Raw genomic sequence first — 26,885 nt, forward strand, 5'->3', positions numbered from 1 at the left:
CATGGTTGGTAATAAGACAAACTTTGACACATTTTTTTTTGCAGCAGCAATGTCTTGAATGTTGTTTTGTGAAGTTTTAAAAGAATATTTATGTTATTCTACACCAGAGAGGAAAAGAATAAATAAAAGAGAAAAAACAGCACAGGACATTCATTTAAGTTGCGTCATTTAAAAAAAAATTATTAATAGAAATACTACTGACGTACAGTGTTGTTTTCTTGAAGCAAAGTAACGTACCCACTTAAGAAGTTGCCATTTATTTTTTCTAAATGCGCTCAAAGTTGTCATATTTCTTCAACGAGTTTTTATTTGAAATTCTTTTTATTCATGACACACAATAAATTATATGCAAATGAAAGCTTTGGAGCAGAAATTCCTTTTACATTTTATTTAGGTATTTAACTTCTTGCAAACGGTGAGCTTGAGGTTAGTAAATCTTCACCTTTATTTGTTAAAATTATCATCTGGCTTTACACAAAAATCTTTTACTTCGTTGTTGCTACTACAGCAAATATTTGGTTTCAAAAGAAAAACATTTTTGAGTTCGTTGTCGACAACATGAGCATGACAGATTTTAAAAGGTTTTAAAGATAGAAGATGGTCAATACCAAATCTAGTACTTTAAAGTACTCTAAATAATGCGATTGTGGTTTCAAATTGTGGAATTTATCGAAAATTTTACGATTAAAACAAATATTTGGTAAATTCATAAGCCGCCGACCGTTAATTATGATCGCTTCCCGATAAATTGTCCAAAGAAAATAAAATTTACCTAAACTCAACAGATGCTATAATGCGAAACAAATCTGGGATTCTGTAGGTGAAAAGCAAATAAATTTCGGAATCGAGTCCTTATTATCGATAATATGATTTCGTAGAAGCAGCACAATATCTACCTTCCCTCACCAACAGATTGCATTGTAATTTCCTCGCCGGTTTTTTTTTTCCTCCGAATTTTGCTATTTCCTTTGCGCTGATTGTTGATCCATAAAAATGTTGATTTGAAAAACCAATCAGTCTTGACGATAAAGTGATGAATTTTCAATTGTTTGGTAAACATTCAGAATTGAAATTTAAACTTTTAATTCTTTGTTGATTTTCAATTGTGTGCATCAAGGTTATATCGTTGCCGTATTTACCAAGTTAAATTCGATTTCTTGCGAAATAAATGAATAAATAATAGGAATTTTGAAAACGCGGAACAGATTATCAAATCAAGTGAGGCATACGGAACAAATCCACTTTGGATTCTGCTTTATATTATGTGGGTGGGGTGTGATAAATTATGTAACAAGAAACATATTTCGTGACACATTCAGGTTTTGTAGAGAATTTCCAAGATTTTTGTCTCATTAAAATTCAAATTAAAGCTAACTAACTAACACTTTCGGTAACTCATCCGTCTGCATCACCTGAGTATGTTAGTCATCAATTTCTGGCACCGAGAGCTCTAGGTATACACAGATTTAGCACAGCTCGAAGGTTCTTCCGATATCGTCACTTTGTTGTTTGTATCACAGACTTTACGTATAACTTCGTTTACAATCCAATCATTTATTTTTCGCTTTAGGAATGATTGAATTTCTACAGATAGGACAACTGTTTCTGATTACATCTTAGTATTCGAACAAAGGACATTGTGAATTTATAAATATTTATGAAATCAATCAATCTTTTATTGAATAAAACACAATATTCGGTTAATAATTCTTTTCCTATTGTTTCATTCATACGTCCACTTTCAACTGAAAGTAGCTTTACGATATCTATACATTTTGTTTTCAGTCCGTAACCAATTGAAATTATAAAGTTGATGTAATAGCTTTGCCACATTGTACCTTTCACAACAAACAGTTCAGTTTATCCATCAATATTTTTCGGAAAATCATGTTGATGTTAAATCAATTTATCCAATGTGCATAATTTAAACACTACCCGTATATCGCATTCGGTTCGGAAACAATTTTCCCAAGAATATAATTATATTGCCGATGTCGAAAGTACGCTATATTATGTATACAAGCTGATGTATAGAGTCAGTTCATTGGCGTAACAAAATGTTTACTGATCTTAGTTTAAAGTAATTGGAAAGTTATTTAGTCAAAATTCCTGTCGCTTAAGCCGATTATTCAATGTGTTGTTCAAGATTATCATTTCCACTCGAATGTACAGAAGAACCTGTGGTATGCAATATAGGAAATATTCTTTATTGACAAGCGAAAAAAAGACTGCTCATAGTGGCGCAGCCAGTAAAAAATCGATCTTTTCAAAAAATAAATTTTACAATAAATAAAAGTCATCTACTCTATTAGCTCCTAATGTTCCCAAAATGCATGCCGCGTTCCAATATTGTTAGAAATACCAAGACGAATAATATTTGTTGTGGAATTTCAGTTTTTGAACGACAGTGAGCCTTGGCGAGGACCTAGCGTATATCTCAGTCTGTTTACAATGAAAATAGAGAAACTTTAAAAAAACTCAACCAGCCATAATCAAACAATTGAAACTTGTCAAGAGACAAGAAAATTTGAACTAATTGCAGGTCTGTTTAGATTCAGAAATTCTGAATCCATTTTGAATGTGGTTGAATGCTGAAAAACACGTAATCTCACATTCCTTCTGAAATCAAAAGTACAATGTGACCCCTTTGTAAACTTCGATACATACCTCCAATGCATTTACCATACTTGTTCCTTCTAAACATTTTCTTTCACATGTTCAGTTTCTCATGAAAATAACTAAAACTTTATAAGCATTATATTTCAAGCTCTATGAACAAATATTCAAATAGTGTACCTATTTATATTCCTTAATGTTACAATAAATCACTTATTGATTCAAAGTCCTACATAGAGGATGATACGATAATGTAGATATTTTATATAGATTCAATTTCTACTCCCTTGTTACTATAGGATTATAGCCGTGTAACTTATTCTACATTCTTAACAATATAGGCACGAACCCACTTAAAAAATATTTACCCAGAAGAGAGAAAAATTACACTTTGCCTGCATAAAATTTTTTTTTGCCACTTTACACTTCCTCCGGTTTAAGTTTCGATGAAACACTGCTTTTGTATATGTGTAGTGAACGTGCCATTACGTTTTTTTTTTAATTTCTTCCTCGACTTTTGCTTAAAGTTATCTTTCCATGTCACATATATATATATACATCCTGAAAGTCGCTACATATTTTTAAGAATTTTTGTTAAAATATAGTGATTTACGGACACAAATACAAGAGCAGTCAACAGCAACCTCATCAGTTTCCAACATTTTTCTTCAGAGTTTTTCTTAAAAACAATTACGTTTTCGTACTTATGTAATTTTTTTTAAAGTGAACTTTAACCATCTAAAGCTTAGTACAGAACGTACCCATCTTTATTGTTTTCAAGTTTCTGTAAGCGTTATACGTTTCACTAAACATTACGTGAACCATTTACTTGATTATTCTCATTTTCGCATTTCCACTTAAGGCATTACAATTGAATTATTTTGGATAATCAAGGTAAATTTTAAAATAAACTGAGGCGTTTGATTTGACTGTAGGTTTGTTGGTTTATTTGATTTTTTTACCATCCAAAATAAAAATAAAAAGTCGAATTGAGATTCTAATACCTAAAGTTGCGAACACAGTTAAATTGTAAAGAATAGTACATTACTATGCAAGGGAAGTAAAGTGATATCTCGTATCCAGATGAGAAAAAGTATCCGAGGGCGGCAGCCCGAGGTACTTTTACTCATCGTGATACGAGATATAACTTTATTTTCCGTGTGTAGTACGACGTTTTACTATGCGAGTGATGTAAAGGTTATTGCCTATACATGTAACAGCCTTATTACATGCACCAGCATAGTAAACTAATTTTCATGAAGAAATTTCCAAACTTCCGTCTTAATTTGTCAAAGATTTTTTCCGACAATAAAAACATTTCTGACTTAAGAACAATTTAGAGACAATATTTCGAAACATTTAATTAGAAGTAAAGAGCACGTCTGCACTCCCATAGTACAATTAGACAATTTTTGTACCTGCATGCGTCAAATAAAAAATAAATCCTAAGAACTCAGCAAAAATTTAATCCTGATATAGTAATTGTAGAGACATACTATTGAAATCTCAGAATGAATTAATTGAAGTAAAGTTACATCCAATGTTGAAAGTTAAAACTCCTCAACTGTGTTGTCTAATTTACAAAATTATTTCTGCACAAAGTTCCAAATAATTTAGACTTTTCTGTTACAGGTTGACACTGTGTGAGTGTTTATAGAACAGAGACTCGGTTGCTCCCAACGCAAAATACCTAAATATTGATTTTGTTGACATATCTGCGAATGCCTCTTTCTATACATACTACTAAAACGTGAAACTGTTGAAACAAAATGTTACTTTTGTCTTTCAGGCTTATAAATTCTACATAAGACTCTTTTGTTGGAAGATTTAACTTTTAATCATTCACAGTAGGCAATCAATATCATTTACATGCTAGCGTTCAGTAAAGTACACTTTACGTCAATTTTTGTGTGTAAAAATGCATTTACCGTCCGCTAGCATGTATTATGGAAATTTTGGTAAACACACAAGTAGTACCATTTCCATCATTGCCAAGCAAGCTATTTTACTAAAAACTTCGATGTAAAATTTGAACGCCGTGAAGTTAAGTCAAGTTTATCACATGTTTTTGAGTAAATTATTGTTTTGGCTTGCGTGAATACTTCACTCGCCTTCGGCTCGTTCCAAAACCCTCACATTTGTCAAAACTGCTGCAACTGAAACAAATGCTGGATACGATACTTCTTGTGGAAATTTACCGATCGAGACGGAACCGAGGTTGGTAAACACACAAGAACTGTTATTTCCAGCATTTGACCATTGCCAAGGTATTTTACTCAAAAACTTGAGGTAAAATTTAAAAAAGAAGTTAGCTTTACCTCACGTTTTTGAGGGTATGTAGTGCACTTAAATGTTATGATATGACGACGTTAGTTAGTCTCGACGTCGGTGTCTATAACAGTTTTTAAGCCATTAGTAAAAGGTTAAGAAAAAATGAAAATTTAATTTCTTCTGTCGGTAAATTGTATTATTTTTTAATTCATATCTGTGTATCCGCTATCGTCATAATACGTTCAGTGCATTCATAAGGAAAAAAGAGAAAATTAAATCAAACATTTCCGGAACCGATGTTTTATAAAGCGAAATTGTACAGAAAGACGGGAAGTACAAAAGAGAACTTTTATTATTCATTGATTTCACAATTTCACTTCATCGCCAATTAAGTTTTCCGAACCGACTAACTGGAAATGGACACTTTTTTTTCAATATTATTTACGTTTCATTGTGAAATCATTTCAAAATAAGCAAAAATATGTATATTCGAGCTTTGTGTACGTACACATACATCTCGTGTGTATATTTGTTTACGTTGAAATTTGCTATTAATAATTTACTGAGTTTGATTATTATTGCCACATTATATCGCACAAAACACGCATATCTTATAAACGGCATTTTCTAATATTTCACAGTTCTATCACTGTAACAAATGTCTGCATATTAAATTCGGTGGCTTTATTTAGGGTTTCCAGACAATTTCTATTTTGAGGTCATGACCTCAACTCTGTCTAATTTTTTCATTCCTTGGTACTGGAGGTTCTAGAGACCTCGTTATAGTGTCCTCTAAAGTCAAAACTCAAAACACAATTACACCACTGTTTATTACACTCTTTTTTATTACCACAAGAGCCATTCTCTCCAGTACTCCATTTTGAAAGGAATATTTCGACTATTTTAGTTTTATGATCTGGGAACCCTACTTTAATTGCAGAAGACATGGAACAAAAACAGAGATACGAGTTGGCCTGTAATTATCATTAACACCGGAAATTACCCCTAAATATTTCATTTCTGATACAAAGCTAAATAAAAGATAACTCGATGAGGTAAATATACGTACATACACTTTGTAAATGTGGCTGCTACTGGATTTTACGTTCTGTACAATGTATGTACTCATGATGTATACATACAATTTTGCTCTAATTCTTTTTTCTGGTTTTTCCGTTTTCAGTGAAAAATATCCGTCTATGCAAATTTTACGTACATATATTTACGTATAATTGTTCTCGCAAATTATTTGGCATGAGGAATGGGGGTGTAGGATTTTACTTGACAATTTTGGTCTTGGTATAGCTTAAGAGACAAAAAGACCTTTTATACTGTTAGAATTATTTTTTTTAGTGTATTATGATTATGTTCTGTGTATCATTTTATTTTCAGTTTTTTTTTGTGCCCGTTCCGCGTCTCTGTGGTTTTTATTATACTGCCCAGATCGCAATAACATCAGTCATGTTTTATTTTGTTAAATTAACATTTTTCTCTTAGATGGAAATCTTGCATCTTTTCATAGAATAGAGTTGAAGTTTATTCGTGCAATTAAACAAATTATGACTGACATTGCTTTTAGTGGTTTCTTTCTTCTCTTTATTTTAGGGTGTATAACATTAAAATACCGTAATCGTATATATTGTGGCTGTGGTTCAGTTAACAACTTGGAATTTTTATTACAAAGTCTGTGTAACATTTTCGGACGATGTGGCTGGAAACTGACAATTTCTTTTCTGGATAGTCCGTCATTACAGTTTTATTCAAATCATTTGCCTAAATATTTAATTTAAAATGGTGACCCATCAGGCTATGTTAATGTATTGCCGTTTTTGTTTTCAGTTCTTTACAGATCGTAATAGTTAATGATCACCACGCAGAGCCATGCATATATTTCAGCAGTATTTATCACGTTGTGCTGAAAGACTATTATAAGAAAAATTCTCTTAATTTTCGATATAATTGTCATTGTTCCTAAGACTAGGCAGAGTATTCAGAGGTAGGCAGAGCCAATTTTTAGTTCTTCATTTCGATTCCATTTCAGGTCTCATGCATTATTGTGGCTCTTGTCGGTGCAATTTTGCTGCTCATCGGAATCATTTGTCGATTGAAACGAGCAGTAGGAGAAAGAAAGAAACGGAATTTTTTGTGCAGTTTTAAATTCCGGTCCCTTTTTTTTAATCCAACCCCGGTATGCTGGCATAAATGAAAAAGTAACAGGATCTGTTGCATTGCACTCGAAACCACCTCTTGTCACACCACCAAAACGGTTCTCGATTCGGATCGTGAGCGAATAAAAAGTAGGAAAAAAATCAATCGTAGATTTTTTGTAGACATAGGTTTGTTTGCATTCTATAAAACTGATCGTAGATAGGTTCAGTTCCATGAGATCGTAAAATGACATTCCACAATTTGATTAAGGCAGCATCGTTTAAATGTGTCTCAGAACCGTAAAGAGGATATAAAGTCTCTTTATTTTATAAATTGATCCCCACCAAGCCGTTTTCGATGTTCCGACAGTAACATCGTAATACAATGTTTCCACAAGAACGAGTTCAAATTCAAATTCACCTCTTGAAAACGAACAAATTGAAAAAAATTGTTAAAATATCATTGCGACTAAACGACCAGTTGTATACTAAAAAATATGGTCTGCTAAACTGTAAGCGTCAAAATTTGATCATCTGACTCCGACTTCACCATACCCAGCGAGCGATGTATTTCAATCGCTTTGCCTCCTAGATTACGCTATGCCAACCAGGTGAAGGACAATCACACAAGGAACTGACCCTCAATTGGCGTACAACCCGAGTAGAAATTTAATGATCTCTATGTGTGATTCACTGTCATTTTGGTGTAAATATTATTGATAATACGATCCCCGTGAGAGATTCACCGTGGCAATTCATAAAGACTGACAAATGCGCAATAATAGAAAAAGTATACCTGCGTCCATGCAAAAGTGACAAAAGAGATGGGTAAAGGGTCATACGTATACAAGCTAGCATCCAGCTTGCGATTTCCAATCTTCAATAAGTTCATCAGGATGCCCACTTATCAATTCCTGCAGTTCTTAGTTGGCTTATTTTATTCGCACGCGCGTGCTTATATCCATTCCACACTGTCTTAGACTATTCGCACGCGCGTGCGAATAGCCATTTCACATTCGATTTGACTATTCGCACTCGCCAAAACAACGAATACCCATAAGATTACAAAAGAGTGCAACCAATGGAATAAAACGGCTGTAACTGTAGTTGTAAAACGATTTTGAGATTTTGAGTGTGTTGGAATGAAATAGCGAATGGCTTTTGTCACTGCTTCGACCTGTGAGAAGTATTAAATATGTACGTCTTGCCTTATATTTTGCATTAAAATGCTATTCAAAAAATACCACTCTAAGAAGTAGGTCATACCTTTGTACATCTCCAGAGAATCATAAACGGAAATGTTAGTTCATTTTCGTATGAAATAGCCACAGTGTTCTTAGTTCTCATATTCCACTTCAAAAGCATTCTTGTGTCCATGCCTGATATAATTGATGTAATCATGTTCCAACCGCTTTGCAATATTCCAAATGAAAGCCATTAATAAAAAGATGTCTTCGCAAATTTCAGATATTTTTCGGGTAGTTATATTTCTTAACATTTAGTTTCTAAAGACATTCTCGAGCGGTCTTTTTTTCTCCGTTTTTTTATATTTTGCTTTTAGTCACTAGTTACGAAACCGATTTTGATATACAATTTTCGTTGCTGAGTGACGAAATGGATTTTCATATATACATTTTGTGACTCCTTTTAAACCACCATACACCTCGCCATACATACAAATGCTGCCCTGGCTAAATTTCGAACTCCCACACCAAAACCCAATTATTATCGAGCAACGCCTCTAACCATTCGGCTATTGAGATATATAATCACAGTGAACCAATTTTTGAAGCGTAGATAGAAGCATTACGCTTGTTCGTTCATACAATTTTTCGTTCAGTAACTTTTCGCAGCTGGTTGCAGAAAACGTTGTATGCAACAACTTGAGAAATGGATCTGTTTTTGTCAGACAATGTGTTTATCGTCACATCACCTCGCTTCGCTCATTTGATAACTTGTTATCAACTTTTTGTAAAAATTACAATTATTTGTGTTGATCGCCGGTCGCTGGAAGAGTGCAAAAATATGTGTCGTCGTAGAAAATACTTACGCCGAAACAAGTCTCCCATAATTTCATTTCGCAACGTCCGTCAAATTTCTCCTTACATATTGAATATGAACTGAAAAGCCGCTCTGTTAATGGATATGGGTACCAGAGAATGAAATACGTTAAGCTGGTTGAAGTCATTTTATTAACAAAATTCTTTATTTTAAAAAACATAAACCTTACTTAGAGTTACATCATCAGATTAAATTTTGATGAATAGTTTTTCACATTTTCATAACAAATTTCGGTTTTGAATTTGGTAAAATGCTTAGCAGACTAATAAACAGTTTTAATCTTTTCAACAGAAAAGCACACAACATTCATCCAAAAATTCTTTTTTTTATTATCCCGTACGAAACAAAAATTATTAAATTAAACTTTAAGCCACTTATAACCAACTACCACACACATACATACATATATTTAAGCACAGCATTTAAAATAAACATTTCCAACAAAACTATTTCAGTCGTAATCTCTCTTAGCTATGCCTAAAAAGGTAAATGAAATGAAGATGAATACAAAGCAAGTACGTTTAATTACATCTGAAAAGCGTTGCACAAGTTGCTCGATAAATGTTACATTTAACAACGAAAATTATTTTAAACAAAACTACAATGGGAAGCTCTTATTCATATTCTGTAAGTAACTTTTATGTCGGATTTAAGGAATTAAATCGAGTAAGTTGTTGGAAACGACGATACATTCTCCTATTATATTATTAAATTCGCGCAATTTGTTAGTAATCGTTGATTTCAATCCGGTAGTGTACAATGTACATAGCTTTTAGAAGCTTGAAAGAAGAGGTTAATGTACAAACATCAGACAATGGCATTCATATAAATGTAAAGAAAGTACATTTCAATATTTAATCGAGATACTTTGCTAATCAGAGCTTCAATATGCCATAGTCAAAGGTATCGTTAGTGAAGGGTTGCGCTACCGCAATTAAAATTCTCAAATATCCAATTTATAGAGGCGAAGGATATCGGAAATGTTTGTCAAACTGTTCAGCTTCGTATTATATTTGACAATTTTGCATCAGCAGTGGCGAAACTAGTCGATAACATAGTTTTTTAAAGTTTCAGTATGGAATAAAACGGAGAGATCGTAAAGATTTTTTTTAGAATAGCTAAATCGACAGAAACAGTTGCTGTGCTGTGCTGTTTTGTTTTAAACTTAAATAACTTATTAGTTGGGGTCTTTAACGAATAGCAACTACTACAGTTCGATTATCAATTTACCCGTAATCCGTTACTCGGAACATTTAATTTTAAGTCACCGCAGCCCTTTTTAAATCAATTAGAAAAGAACTTTTTATTTTCTTTTTTACATTTCATTGGATTTCATTCGCAAAACTTAAAACTTGTCAATACATGCATACAATGGCAAAGACAGATGATTCAGTGTCGTGTGGAAAGCTCGGATGTTATTCAACTCGATATTTTTGATCTGAAATCCCGTTTGGGTTTCAAAATCTAATTTATTTTACATTCTACATGCGTCTAAAGCAGTACTTTTCATCCCTTAAACACTTTCAACACCCAAGGCACGTAGAATCCTTTGAAAACTCGGGTTTACATCGCGTAAAATTAACACGAAAATTAAAAATTGAAATCGGGTTTTCGTGGGATTTCTCCGAGGCGATGCCGAGGTCAACAAACACCCGAAATAGTGACTTTTATTTATAGTCCGAGCTATGTGCATAAAGAAAGAAGTTCATAAATTATCAAAAGTAAGATTTTCGACGCATGTATCATGTAAATGACTATTTGTATGCCGCAGAGATCACATTTTCTACACTTCACGCCACTGAATACTCTTTTAATTTCTCAATATTTAACTCTCTATATCAAAACATTCTGCTTCGAAGGGGACTAAATCATGGCACAACTATTAATAATTCAAATTTGGCCTGTCGTCGAAGTCGAATCTTTCAGATATCAATACAAAACGAATCGCTGTTGGAAATTAGGTTCTTCATGATGATCAATTTTTCCACCAGCGATGTCAAATTGTCTGCTACGTTCATTTTTACAATAATAATCAATCGATGAAAGGTATGAGTTGCAGATTGATTTTTTTTTATTATCAACCCACCTATGTACAGGTGAAATTTAATTAAGTTTGAAAGAAACAAAAATGGGAGAATTACAAACAAAAATTTTTGTATGAAACTTAATGAAATAATAATATTACAGATACCGTCGATTGTATCTATTTAATGGTGATCCTCCATATATGGGTGATTCAGCTGAGCCTGAACTCTGCGGGCTTGATTGTGGTGAATTATTTCCTATGCGTACAGAATTTACATTTAAACGAAAAAAAAAGAAGGAAAATTTCTATAAGACTTACTTGTGTAGGTTGGATACTGCGGCTGAGGAGTGTATGCTGGTCGTAATAATGTCTGATTGAGCGATCCATTCTTTTGGGGCGAGAAAGCTGTAATTTAAAAACGCATATTTTAATGTCTTGATATAATTAGCTGCATGATGAGATACGCATAGCTGTATGATAGCTGTATCAATTGATTCTTTGAAATGATATCTCCTCTACAGCGTCGACAAAGTTCTTGGAATGAGTCCAATATAATTCAATTCATACAAAATATAAATAACTCTGTTGAACGAGATTTTTAGATGAGAATAAAATCCAGAACTTTCTCATATTAATAAGAACTTATATTATGTAGTGTAGGGAGACGCATGAATCAAACTCCATCCTGCAGTGTTTATTGATAAAACTTACAATTTTTTACGAGAACATAGTTCGAGACATTATCGAAAATTGATTCAGACTCCCATATGTATCGTACTCGTATCTGATGTACGCTTTGTGAATCTCACATCATATCCCATCACACGTCTCCCATTGATTAAACATTTTTTTGCCACCTTACCCAATGTACACTTTAACCTTGGATGCACTCAATGTGTCAAGTTCATGAAATAATGAAACAATTCTGACACTTTCATCCGACGCTATATTGTTCCCTAATTCTACACTACGTGTGTACATGTCCACAGATATCACCCTCCGGTTACTTTACTTATAAAGTTAGGGTGTTCAGTTCATACCATATGCGATTTATATTCGAAATCGCTCCGATTTCTTTTTTGAATCATCTGAAACCCCCCTCGATACACGAGAAAAACTCCCCTAAAAAAATATTTTGTTTCTGAATCACAGTGCGGCTTTAAGTATTCGCAAATTGTGCTTTGATCATTTCGTATATATACATCCATGTAAGAGCAGAGAAAACGTAGAGGTGAGGAGAAACATGGTATACATCAACAAAATTAAGTTTTTCTTATTTGTATAGGATTTCCATTAAATAATTTTTTACCGGTTAAACCGTTTGTATAGGATTGAGATTCATTGAAATTCGACCATTTTGTTACAATTCAAATGTGTTACACCGGCAAACTCATTCTCTTGAAGCAATCAGCAGAATGAACCCACACAAAATAAACATTCAACAAATGTGAATGAATTCTTTGCTGCTGGTGAATATTTACCTGAACAGAATATATCGACTTGGTCATACACCAACCATATTTTAACTTACATTTTTTAAGTAAATTGTTGGGAATTCAAGTCAGCCCCATTAGAGAAGAGAAACGTGAAGAAAAGGTTATACCTCAGAAATATATCAAATCTATTTACGTGAAAAACAAACATCAGAGTGCTTATTGAGTAGTTGAGTACACAGCACAAATACACACACACACAACAAGTCTGTTAGTCAATTCTCGAACAGTCAAAGTTAGCAACGATATAGTAAGCGAGAATCAATAGTATTTTACATGACTCGGGATAAAAAGATGAAAAGTAGAGTTTTCGTGTGAATTTTATTGATCCGAGGCGAAGCCGAGGTAAATAAACACACGAAAACGAGACTTTTCACTTTTTATACCGAGTTATGTAATGGATTTTACATGCTAAGGGCGTCGAAAGAAGTGCTTGAAACATGAAAAGTACGGTTTTCGACGCATGTAGCATGTAAATAACTTTGATTCTATTCGAGACATAATGGCTATAGATATCTGTAATAAGTTTTGACCAGTGTTGTTGCATCTATGTTAAAACTGATGAAGTAAAAGATGTTTCATTTAACACCTTACTTTAATCTAATGATTGTATCGAGATACGAAGTGTTTGTAAATAACAGGATATAAACCTTCTCTATATGCGTTGTGACCAAGGAAATACGTTCATTGCCAGCTCCGATCGAGGGTTATATTAATGCTCGAGATTATTTAATTTTAATAACCACATGTCTAAGTAATTTCTATTCCCTAGCAAGCAATTATTTTAAATTACTGGTAAACTTGCCACTATAAACAAACGGCTCTAAAGTTTTGCAAAACAAATTAATTTTATAAAACAGATATATGTATTGAATATTAGGGGATAATAACATGCATTTGGTTCTGTATCCAGACTATTTCCGACAGCAAAACAATATCATTACCATTATTGAAATGTCTCTAATTCGGTAAAATCAAATAATTAATTTTAGAAAATTACAGTTTCAGTTTCTGGTTTATCTCCAGAGAAAATGCATCGCATGCACAGAATCAATTTTCATTGGAAATTCTTTGTTAGTTTGTGATAATAAAATTGAATGAATATTTTAGGATACGCTCTGATATTACACATTGTAAATTAATTAGTTTGTTTTCAAAGCACTTTGTCAACTATATCAGTCCTTTGTTGAGGCTTTTCTGCTTTCGTTAAGACATTATTAATACGCCAGTGAACTTACAATATGCATAAACAACGATGTATAGTACCTCGAGTTTCTAATTTACTAAACACCTTCATTGTCTCCGTTATATGTTTTCATTAAGTATTGTCAACACCTGATGTGATTGAGTAAGGGTACGGTATAAGGTCTTTATAACGGAGAACAAAGCAACGGAAAATCCAATCGCTATTTTCTCGATCATTTTCTAGTTTGAATTATTAATTATGTTGAAAAAACAAACTTGCTCTCTTGCAGAGAGGGGTGAGTACCAGCTGTTAAGTTATAAGTAAACACAAATAAATCAAATCAATCTGTATCGCGGGAGGTCAGTGTGAAAAAGCTCTAAATAAAAAAGAACTGCAAAAGCATTCTTCTGTCTTGGTATAATGCTACATGAATTTTATGGATCTACGGTTTGTGATTGGAAGTATTTTCTTTCGAATGTCAGTTGTTTAAATTGAATTTTATGAAGAAAAGCATTTTTGCGAAACTGACAATGGATATTTTCTCAGTTCGTTTCGGTCAATTGGTCTGTAGGTCAGGAAATTCTCTTGAATCAGAATCTGTATTTGACAAAAATGTATATAAACAGACCATTGTATTCGTCGATGCGTTAACAAATTGACGAATAGATGTAATCACGAAGAAATGTCGTACTTCGGTTGTATCGAGACATGCTTCTCCACATCACCAATGATTATACATTTTATTGAAGCACAATTTAAGCCAAATTTAATGTTAAAAAAATCGTACAAGAAGATAACTTATTCAATAAAATAAACGCACAAAATCTCATCAAAACCTAATCATTGTCTTAATATCTAAATAAAGCGGACAACGAATAAAAGAATGAGAAAAAATCGCAGCCATAACCCAAAGTAAACAAAATATAATGAAGAAATACATAAAAAAGGAAATCATAATGTAATAACGCAAATTCGTCCGAAACACAAAGAAGCAAGAAGCAAGAAAAAAAAATTAGGCCGATTGTGGAATAACACTTAGTTGTTGAGGATATTAAAAAGAAAAACACAATAAAATTAGAGAAAAAATTTCAATAAAAAATATTATGAAAAACTTCTAAAACAAAATTAATTTTGATCTTCTGCGAGGAGAAGCGAATTAGTCATAGGGATTTGAAGTCTATATAAGAAAAGAGAGATATTTTGTGAAAGGCTCGGATGTTAATTAAAACTAGAGTTTGTTTTAAAAGAAAAACTTTTGTTGTGCTCTCAAAGTAGATGAAAGGTACTTTTGTAATTGATATATTGACATATGTCCCGTTTTTTTCCTTTCTTTTCTATACAGCCTTTTGATATATCGATGTTTTGGATATGTGTAGGATGGGGCTTGTTAAAAATATACGCAAGCTATTAGCGAGGACCTATAGAAGGATCGAATCTATGTGTGTGCTAGCGAGGGTTCGTCGAATGTAGCTAATGCATGTGTAAGATATTCGGAGATGTTTGATATATCAGTATTATTGAGTGTTTTCGGAAAGATATATGTGTTTAGTGGGCTGGACATCCGACGATACAACGAGATTTCTTTAGTCCATCGAAAACTTGCAGAGTGTCAGCCCGAGACCTAATTCGTACACCACCAAGTGGGAGAAATTTTTAATGGGGACTGAAGGAGGTATTGTTGTTGTTTCAGATCTCGACTACCCATCAGATGGCATAAGATGAGCTCTGTGCTCTACTACATAGAAAAGCATTTATTAAAACTATTGAAGTAAAAGATTCATAAGAAAACAGCTGAACTGGCAGAACAAATTTACCGATCACACCGTCAATCATCCCATCATGTCTTTTGTAAAAGGTTCAATATTTTAGGAAAATGTTCAAACGAAACTATATTAGCTACTGGTTGTGTGCTCACAGCGGTGAGGTGAATAATATCATCCAATAATCGCACAAATTTTTCATTCCTTCCCTCCTCGTAACAAATAAGTATATTTCCTTTGGGTTCAAAATAGTGTGCAGAATAAATTCGAATATAAATTCTACAGCATTCGATTTTACATATCAAACTATTCTGTCCGAATGATGTATGTATGTTCGTGTGCACGAGATCAGAATAATCTACAGTATGAAGGTGAAATGATGAAAATTTATTTATTTCCTCTTTGTGATTATAAAACATTTTCTGGTTATCTAGCCGTACTATCGCATCAATCTTAACGTAATTGATACTGACTTTGCTGCGCCATATTTTATCGATTTAAGTTGTACAAACCAAATGGCATAAAATCGTCCTAACTTCTTTCTCAGACAATCTTTTCCGATTAACAGCGTTGGTAATGTCGTTTAAAATTACCAAAAAAATGTTACGCCGCCAAAATGATACGCGTGGAGTGTATAATGACAGTATACGGAAAAAAAGGACAGAAAAATATCCATTTTACGTAGTACGAAGTAGCAGGATACTGCTGATGTATTTATATATAGGCCAGCGACAGATTAAGGATGTTTAAATAGATGAAAAAGGTAATCAGTGGTTACATAGAAATTTAAATCTTAAGAATTCAATGCACGTTTCGCCGCTTTTTATAATATAATCAGCTATATGAATTTCTATCTATGTCTGGAATGATAATTTCGGTGGAAAAGATTAATTCGCCTGCGGGGAGGAATAAAGCTTTTTTACTTGTATAAAGAAAGAATATGACCCATTTCATTATACACATTCTATTTGTGTATTTTCCCATATTTCGGTACGAGTTATACTTCCAACCAACCACACCAGCCATCATAGACCATTTCCGACATGAATTGATATCTTTCTACGAGAAAAATATGGTGAGGAGATTTTTAATATGAGAAGAAAATGTGATATTTAATGGGACTATTAAACACTTACAGTTCGGGATTATGCTGTTGCTCACGGAATCTTATGTTTGAAAAATTGACATTGCTCTTTTTCGGAAGCGAAAAAGCAATTTTTGAGCGACCCTTTTGAAAAGTTGAAAAAGTTAATTAAATTTATTTAATGTAACACTTTCCACAATAGAATTAATTTGACGAATTAATTATGAGTGGTGGTGGTGGTGGTAGTTGTGAGAAGCTTTTAGCTGAACGAATTATAAGATTATGTCTTCTTTTTAGTTCGTAAAAATGGTCTGAATAGACTGGATAACATTGCCAGTAGGTTGGAGAGTTAATGGGAAACTAAAAGTGGGATTAGAGCTCGGATTAGACATGATTTTAAAAATCTTACGAACATTGTATGTGTGGGTTCCAAAGAGGAAACCACAGGAACACAAAGGAGTACGAGGTTCAAAATGAAACACAATTTGAAATGAAATTCTATTTCGCCTTGCTATTGAATGACGCTACATTACACCTATTCCAATTTCATGCAGATGTAGATTTCTCTGTGTGTATTGTTCATTGTTCATTCCACTATCATCAACATAATTTGTGAAATTGATGAGTTCCTCGAAAAGGAAAATATTTCGATTTATTGAAGTGAGTAGCTTAATTGCTATAATCAATACCTACTAAACGCGTCGGAAAACTAATGATACGTTACGGTTGAGATATAATTATTATTTTCAATAAGATGTCATCGTACCGTTATTAATCAAAATGCTCTCGTCAATGTGTAGCTAGTAAGCCAGATTTAAACACCTTTTCTTTACTTTGTCAAATAACAACAACACAATAACGTAACAATGGTACATGCTCCAGACAGTCCATTGATTATACGATGTCGATTTAGTTGTTTATTTCTATCTATCTAATCACGAACCGATCAAATAGAAATTCCCTTACATTTGCTATTTGTCTTTCCGTTAACGTATACATCGTCTGTGTGTACGGTTTATTGAATTCTCCATTTGTGTAATCATATGTAATTTCGCAATTTACTAACAACGAAGTTTCAGTTAAGACAAATAATGAACATTTTAGGTTTTCCAAATTGATATGGTGCATAACATGATAGAAAACATGTTATACCTTCATCAGTATGCGAATAAAAATATCGATTTCATCCCGAATAAATGTACTCTGCCATTAAGAAATACTAAACTGAAAATCAATTTTCCGTTCAATATCTCGTCATGTTACGTAAAATATCATCATGTGGTGTGCACAAAAGCATTCGGAAAAATGTGTATACATATACGAAGTGATTTATGCTTTGACTTAATGATGGACATCGTATACCCACCAGCCACCACACATCCTAAATATTGTGTAAATATTTTCCCAGCCAACGTTAACCATTCGTTATTCAACGAAATCCATACGACCCGTTAACTCTTTCCAGTTTGCAAAGGAACGACGAAGATTATTTTATCGCCGATGTAGGTTATAATCTGCGGTAAAATAATCTTAGACGTTCGAGCATCGATTTCTTTTTCCTAGGTCTTATAATGGCGATGTTCTAATGTACGCCAGATAAATAAAATCGATGCAAAAATAAACATTGGGATGGATGGCTAGGTCATTTAAGGTCATTCTTGTTGTTTACGTTGTGTGAGCAACAGAAAGATTCGTGAGACAAACACATTTAAGCGCACATTTCTTCCTATTTTATTGTTGTTTTCAATATATTTATGCTTCTAGTTTCAACTCTAGACACATTCTCTCAGTTAATTTATGTGTTTACAGTGTGTATGCAGCTGGTTTATTGGTTCATTGGTTTATATTGTTATGTATCCGAATGATCGAAAGATCAATTTTCCAGTGGTCTTTGGACATTTATTTAACTAACCAAGGGTTCAGTCAATAATATGTTATCACAACAAAGTCTTTGAATCTGTTACTTCATTTGTACAAAATATCTCTCTGATACACAAAATCTTTTACTTCAATATTTTTATCACACATTCCGCATTTATCACACACTAGCCAGAGCTCATCGGTTATTCTTGTCGTCGATAGCAGATGACTAGCCACATATAACACTTGGTGACGCAGTCTTTTTGTATCTTGAATAGCCCAAATAAATTGCTTTCACAAAAATGCCAAATATGTTCAATGTCAGTGATGGCATGTACAATAAAACTAATCAAAAATATTGTATATCGCCCCCAAAAACATCAAATTAGTGGAAAAGTTTTTTTTTTTATTTCGTCCTTTCTGCTATTTTGACGAAATGTTGAAGTGACTTTAGAAATCTGTAGCTGAACTGAATGTCGAATCAAATGTTGTGGATAGAAGACGAAGGCAGCTCATATAATAAAGAATTAAGAGCTAATTAATTAGCCAACCTTAAGCTCTTTGTCGCTGTGATGGCAAAGAAAATAAAAGTTATTTTCATTTTCTCACATAAAATACACGCTAGCTCACACACCATATTGTATTATGTGCCGGACGATGTGACAGGAATTCGGAATTAATAGCGACAAATGGATTTATAAATTGTAATCGCTTTTGTTTTAATAAATCAGTAAAAGTTAATTACCACAATAAATCATCCCAACTACATTTATATATAAGTTTAAGCGTGATTGTATTGTGAATGTAAGCATAATGTTATTAAAGGTACACAGGGCTCCCGTATTTCGAAAGATTGCTTGCTAAACGAGGAAAACGATAGGGAAAAAAAGGTTTATGCGTTACGTTCGCTTGTTTGTGGAAATGTATAATGTTTTTATGTGGTCATCACAGTAACAAAACCACAAAAAGGTATGGTCGGCCATTGCGTATTGTATAGATAGAACAATTTGACTGTTTATTCTTCGAAGGATACGTGATAAAATTAACTTAACTGAAACATTTTCATACCAGCAATAAAAAAATGTTTCGTTGGATAAGTCAGAATGTTAGACGGGATTTTTTTCTTTCGTATAGAAGACCAGACAATCTCAACTATATTAGTAATTTGATCATTCGCTACCTGACACATACGATTTTTTCTTATTATGTTCCTTATGTTTGCTTTGACCTTTTAGAAACGACAAGTGTACCCATCGCAATAAAATCATTGAATCTGTTACTACTGTGCTACAGCTCATCGTTCATTCTTATCGTCAATGTAGACGCAAATTGTTAGACGGTTCAATAAGGTGAAAGACTAGTCTCATATAAACTTGCCTTTTTGTGCACATACACTAATCAACTGAATCTACACTTTTTTTGAACGCAAAGACACTGACATCGAGTAACAACTTTATCATTTACATCCACCGTCGCGCTATTCTAAAAAGCCGATTGAATTTATTTTCCAATAAATGACCAGTTCAAAACCTTACAGACGAGGATGTTCCTGGAATTCGGACAATTCGGTTTAAATATAAGCTGATAATGAATATTGATGAGGAGGTTCACGTTTGCTTTGAATAATTAATGGATTCACAAACTATATAGCATGAAGTAGTAATTGGAGCTGGTTGATCGATTTTTCAGTGTGTAATTATTATAACGAGTGCTGAGCATCTTACTATAATACACAAAAATTTTATTTCGGTAAAAATTGAGTTTACTCTATTACGACTTTAATTGCACATGTTTGAGCACCGACAACAGCACCGTATTATAAGAAAAAGTCGAACAAAATTTCTATTGAAAAATCATCAACGAATTCCTCTATTGCCTCCTCAGTACCCAATTTTTGATCAAAATTTTAGACTTTTGGACACAAACGGAGCGGAGGAGTTTAGCTTTCATAATAAAAAAACCAACCGAGATAAAGACGACTTTTTCTGGCTTCATCGTAATCCATCTTATAAAACCTAACATAACATAAATGTACAAAATAAAGACGTAAAGTAGGTATTTATTCTTCGTTTTTTTCAGTCCCGTAGGCTGACGAAGGAAAATCGCATAGCTTTTTCAAATGGCATGGCATTATATGTATAAATATGTTACTTGCACAGTGTTATATTTGTGTATACGTCACATCTGTACATGGTTGGAATATACATATAAAGGACGTGCTATGTGCTGGTACGTTATAGGGTCAAGTGGGTGAATAAGAACTTTGTGTTTTGTTGATTTTTTTTTTACAATCGGGGTGTTGACACATAGAGTCAATATAGCTGATTCGTCGTTGTTGTTTTTTTTTTGTTAAAATAACGAATTCATGCTGGATAGCTGGGAGGGGGTTGTCATAACAAAAACTATTTGTTTGATATATACATTTTAGGTGTCTCCAACGCAAGTTTACGGAAGATAAATACAACAATCATACTAAAATAGGATTAATTTCTCGCTCTCTAATTTCGGCGAATGTAAATAGAAAAGTTGTTCAGAAGGAATTGGAAAGATTAAGAGAAATAGGAGGAGCACTTCTAATAAATCAGTCGTTTTCCACTTTTACTAATTTCTGGTAATTCCGGATTCGGATTGTTGCAATATGAGGTTTGTGTGAGCTACTATAATCTTGAGTGATAAAAACCGAATTGAGGATTCAAGTCTGACAAATATTTGCAATAGAAAGGACACTTCATGTCAGTAAGGGTGAATTTATTTCAGTTATGTTTTTTAGTACGACCTTTTATTTGATTAAAAGAAGAACTTTGACGAACTGATGAGATATTTTTGAGCGTGAACTGATCTGACTTTTTAATTTTTTTTTCGTAATATGGCAACAGTAAAGATGTGTTCTTTCTAGTCTCTCAGCTATTTCTGAAGTGAAACCTCAACCGACCTATTTAAAATTAAATTAATTTCACATAAAGAGGCTACCGGTACTTAGCTAAAATTGTAGCCTACATTTGTGTGCCTCATATCTCATTTTTGACTATATCTTACCATCAGAGTCCTTTTTAAAAAATTTACGACCGCGATTCCAACCAAGAATGTGTTAGCTTTCAACAGAAAATACATTTGGTTGTAGTCGTTTGACCAGCTCGGTTTTCATAAACTGCTCACGTTTCTAAAAACCGGTCAAAATGCTACAACCAAGTGTATTTTCTGTTGAAAGCTACCACATTCGTAGTCGGAATTACGATCGTACATTTTTCAAAAATTATTCTGATGGAAAGATATCGTCAAAAGTAAACTAAAATCCTGTGCTTAAAAATCGCCCTAATGTATGCTTTTCAGTAAAGCACCGATGCCTCTTAAGAGCCATGGATACCTAGCTCAAATTGTATCCTACATTCGTGCGTTTCGTATTTTATCTTTTATCCACTTTTTAAGAAAATTACGACCCTAGTAACGACCACAAATGTGTTACCTTTTCAAAAAATATAGATTTGGTTGTAGCAGTTTGACCAAAGGAAACTTAGCAGTTTATTAAAATTTTGGTCTCTCTCAGAGCACTACAACCCAATCTATTTTTCTATTCTTTTTTAAAAGCTAACACATTTGTGGTCGTTTTTGCGGTCGTATGTTTTCGAAAATGGTAACTGGATTAATGACATCATCAAAAATAATCTAAAATACAATTAAGAAACACCCAAATATTATGCTTTTCAGCAAAGCATCCGTGCCCCTTAATAGCGTAAACTTTCAGTTTGATATTTTCATATGACATGACACTAAACATGCCCACTTCAACTTCGAAACTTTGACTATGTCATGTGAAACACTTCCGCGTATAATGTACATGACAATTATTCAATTAAACTTGTCGAGTTGTTTACGTTTAACGTCAATTTTTTGTAAAAGAATCTAATTTATACCACCCACGAGAGCTAATGTTCAAGTAAAGCCCCATTGACTTAACAATTATCAAAGAAAACAAAATTTCGTTTGAATTTCAAATTTGAATAAATTGAGAGGTGTGCAACGCACAGATCATTTGTCAGAACTCTCTTTGTTCAGTTACACTCTCCTTACCCTGGTTTTAATGGTGAAAAGAGATATTATCCCAACAAGAACGTATTGATGGACTCGACACTTTTTGTCGTGAATCACATGCAAGGTATGCATGGTTAGGAAAATTAGATTCATTGGCACAAAAAATTTCAGTCAAACGATGGAAACTATAATTCCCCAAAAGTAAATTAGTAATCTACTCACCTTGTGGATTCATTGTAGTTTTCGAGTTGAAACAGAAAACACCCACTAGAAAAATTTAGATAGAAAAAAAAAATCAATTTCATCGTTCCAAAATATATCAATCGAACCACAATTCACATTACACTCACCCCATATGGTAACCGCTAAAATAATTAATGCAGAAATTATGAAACCGAATTGCATTACGAAATTAAAGATGTGCGATGATAAATTCTGCTGGTTGCCAATTAGATTGTTCGACTGGATATAAACATCAACGGCCTGTTGTGTTAGAGGTGAAATAATTTTAATTGAAATTGGTTCATCAGCGACAGAATCCAATGACTGCAATAGCTTTGCTTTGTACTGTAACATTCCGTGAGATTTTGCGGTCTGTGTGATTTCCAGTATTGATGGATGTGATGGTTTGACCTATACAGAGGAAAGTAATGTATGATGAATGAAGTTAAATGTTTTGCTGCAGAAAACCAACATTTTATGGTAAATGTGGATCAATAAAACAACCGAGCTGATGGCAGTTTACGTTATAAGCATTTAAAATGCAAATTTTAATTAAAAAAAGAAGCAGTCACAAAAACATGCAGAAGCATCAACATGTTGTTGCTTTAGAATGACACAAATCTTAGTTTCAATCTTGATTATCAACATTACGAACTACGACAATTATCTGGATGAGTTGTTCAACTGCATTAAATGTCGAAAAACTTTCACAATTTGTCTACCCGTTCTGAGTGGAGTTTCAAATGGATTCCCATAGCATACGATAAAACTAAATGTCTCACCTCAACACTGTGAAGAACTTTGTCCAAACCGCTGATAGTTATTGTTTGTTGCGATAATTGATCCACTGAAATTTGATGTGGAATTACGTTTATCGCTGGAACCATTTTCAACGCCATTGAGTCGGTTATACCATTTTTTAGCTGTGACTGGAATTTTAATGCATAATTTATTATTTTTCATTCACGCCTCAACCACAACAAACACATAACAAGACGCCCACCCAAAATTTCGATTAAACAAAACTTTTCAGACGAGCAACGATTAAGAGAAATGATTAAACTACCCAATGTATATACTCACTTCAAGTTCAAAGCTGAGTTCAAGATTTTTCAATGATGAAATCAGTTCACTTATCGATGTTAAGAGCTGTATCTCACAAGCATATGAACCGAATTGCTTATCGAAAATAGACACCACTTTGAAGTTGTCTAAAACTTTAGTGTTCTCTTGATTAACCAATTTCAACTTGCAAGTAAAAATGTTAACTGGCATTTCACTCAATATGCTGTTACCGCATGTGGTGATATTCTTTCCGAACTGAAAAAAAAGTTTTTTTTAAAGTTTTTTTTCACATCGCTGTTTGCGTCTGAATTGATAAAACGTTTCCGATAGATAGGTAAAAACACTCACCACATTTGATATTTTGTCATTTTGGATGTGATTTTTTAGAATCAGATAGCCGCGGAAGTTTTCACCGTTGAATATCGACTGTGGTTTCATAAATTCAATGACGTCAGCCTCACGAATTTCCAGTTCATATTTATAGTAGTCGTGCGTCTGATCCCCGTTCACTATTTTCACCTTTTCACCGAATTTCGATCCGCCAGCAAGAACGCGACCAACTCCTGTAAAATGTTGGTCATTATGATTAAAAGGGTTTGTTTAAGTGACATTTTTTCCCAATATTTCCAGAATTTTCCTACATTTTTCCAAATTTTCCCAAAAATTATTTTTGAGAAAAATTAAGGAAAACATTGGAAAATGTGGGAAAATGTTTCCCTAAAAATAGTTCCTGAAAATTACTATGTGGGTGTGCATGTATACTAGCTGGATGCATTATATAATACGCATTGCATACATAGAAAATCGACCATTGTATACAAAATGTAATTTTATTAATCTAACATCATCAGGTTAGTTCACCTCACAATATTCACAACCAAAACTCCTACACCAAACAGCCTCAATAATTTCCACCGTTTCATTAAACACACCATCACACCGAAAGACCATACGAAAATAGATTGTGGATTATAAGTGTCACCGTTGACAAAGAATACCCATTCAAGCCGCTGATTGTTAAATTTAAAAGTAAAATTTATCACCTAAACATCGACCGGAAAATTGGGAGCAATTTGCATGAATGTTTTACATGTAGATTGGTAGCTGATTTATGGATGCGTTGAACATTTTTGAGCATTTTCCTGTCATAGGAATATCCAAGTTGAAATACCCAAATCCCAGTGACCCTTTGTACACCAAACGCAGTGGAATTGTTATTACACAATCCGAATGTTAAAACACTTTAAAACTTTAACGTGTTACAGACGGCAAGCATATGACCAGTATTATTATCGGATCTATTACTTCCATCTATCAAAGTAGTGTTAATCTGTTGATTTCAAATCTTGTACTTCATTTTTTTAAACATGAATTTTACTGTATAAAGGACCATATTACGCAGAGCTGGTCATTGTTTTTGTCGTCGTTATCGATAACAGATGAATGCGAAGTGATTTACTTTACTTCAAACTGTTGGTAATTCACATAGCAATCTCATCAATTTGTAATCATAGTAAACTTTAGTCAAAATTCTATATTCGTCAAGTTCGGACACATTAAATTTCTCTTTATAAAACTGTTGTTTCCACTCGAACCAGTCTCCCAGATTCTTGGACTCCAACAGGTTATGGGCCCAGGGACGTTCATTGAATCGTGTGGAAATAAATGAATCCAACATAATTTAGCGTAGCAAAGCGTAGCAGCATAGCTAAATATTGGTTGGAGATTCACATGAAGTTTGGAAGATTGGAGACATTTTTCGGGTGATGAATGAAGATGGTGAAGCGTGTAGCTTTGGTGTAGCATTGCATAGCAACGACATGGCAGTTTGCATAGCTGAGCATGGTGATACAAATCACATAGCTGAGCATGGCAGTATGCATAGTCTTGCATGGCACAGCAAGACCAAGCATTGTGCGAGTGAACATAATGACGAAGAACGGTTTGAATCGAATACATAAATTCATAGACTCGGCACTAATTGTTAATTCAGGAGGAGACTGATTTTTCATCAAATTATTTGTTTCGTGTTTAATATGCAAAAGTGAAACGTACAAATTGATTTGGTTGAGGAGGAGTGTTGGCGATTCACATAGCAATCTCATCAATTTGTAATCATAGTAAACTTTAGTCAAAATTCTATATTCGTCAAGTTCGGACACATTAAATTTCTCTTTATAAAGCTGTTGTTTCCACTCGAACCTGTCTCCCAGATTCTTGGACTCCAACACAAATGCCTTGATGAAAACGCTAAAATATATGAACCGAACATCAAATGAAACAGTAATCATAAAACCCTTAACCAACGATAAAATCCGAGAAAAAAGAAACTAGAAACCAATTTGATGGACCATTAAAAATGCTATCCAATAAGTTTCGATAGCAGGTTGGTGCCGAAATCCCATTCCAAAAACGTACCCTTAACTCCCCCCAAAAACAATATGTGTACGCATTGTCTCGTCTATAAACAACATACACACCACACACACACTCTCTCCCTCTCTCTGCAACCGTTACCATTCAATTTATGTTGATATAAAAATAGTTAATTCAAAGTAAAAAGAACCTCACCCACTTCACTCATCATCTGAACGCATTTACATACATCGGTTTTGGTATCTCTTTAAGAAGAAGTAGAAAAAAACCATCCGCTTTGCCACCCCAGCAAAACAAATAATCGACCGAAAACCGAGGACGCACAAAAGAATTTTTTGATTGAAATTTTACATGGGTTTTCTTCTCCACTTTTTTTTATTTTGATGTTAGTTGTTTGCGACATTGTGGAAATACGAAATGGTCGATATATGATATACATATTACCAGTTGTACGATGTATACACAAATATAAAAAAAGATGAAAGTGTGTCATGTCTTTTTCGTAAATAAGAAATTGTTTACTTACCCGAATTGTTGTCAACTTCAATAACAGCTTTATCTGTGCTAATCCAATTTGCCGGATATGTTAGCGGGGAGTCAAAGCAAATTATATCACCAACGGAGAAAATAGTCTGGAGTAAATTAATAAACGAAAAATGAAAAAAAGGAAAAAATTTTTTCGTTGAATG

General features: G+C 33.4%; 1 protein-coding gene across 2 annotated transcripts in view; it reads right to left on the minus strand.

Moving 5' to 3' along the window:
- Positions 1 to 9,208: 9,208 nt before the first annotated feature.
- LOC119073430 (nuclear pore membrane glycoprotein 210) overlaps positions 9,209 to 26,885 on the minus strand; it is a 28,810-nt gene continuing 11,133 nt past the window's right edge. For both annotated transcript variants that reach the window (XM_037178902.1, XM_037178901.1), the window contains exons 19-26: positions 26,723 to 26,828; positions 24,169 to 24,383; positions 23,839 to 24,075; positions 23,538 to 23,684; positions 22,884 to 23,166; positions 22,756 to 22,800; positions 11,440 to 11,526; positions 9,209 to 11,377 (exon numbers count right to left, since the gene is read on the minus strand). In XM_037178902.1, the coding sequence (XP_037034797.1) occupies positions 11,277 to 11,377; positions 11,440 to 11,526; positions 22,756 to 22,800; positions 22,884 to 23,166; positions 23,538 to 23,684; positions 23,839 to 24,075; positions 24,169 to 24,383; positions 26,723 to 26,828 (1,221 nt within the window). In that variant the 3' untranslated portion in view covers positions 9,209 to 11,276. The remainder of the gene's footprint in view (positions 11,378 to 11,439; positions 11,527 to 22,755; positions 22,801 to 22,883; positions 23,167 to 23,537; positions 23,685 to 23,838; positions 24,076 to 24,168; positions 24,384 to 26,722; positions 26,829 to 26,885) is intronic.

The sequence above is a fragment of the Bradysia coprophila genome, unplaced genomic scaffold (assembly GCF_014529535.1).
Source record: "Bradysia coprophila strain Holo2 unplaced genomic scaffold, BU_Bcop_v1 contig_138, whole genome shotgun sequence".
NCBI classification, from domain to species: Eukaryota; Metazoa; Arthropoda; class Insecta; order Diptera; family Sciaridae; genus Bradysia; species Bradysia coprophila.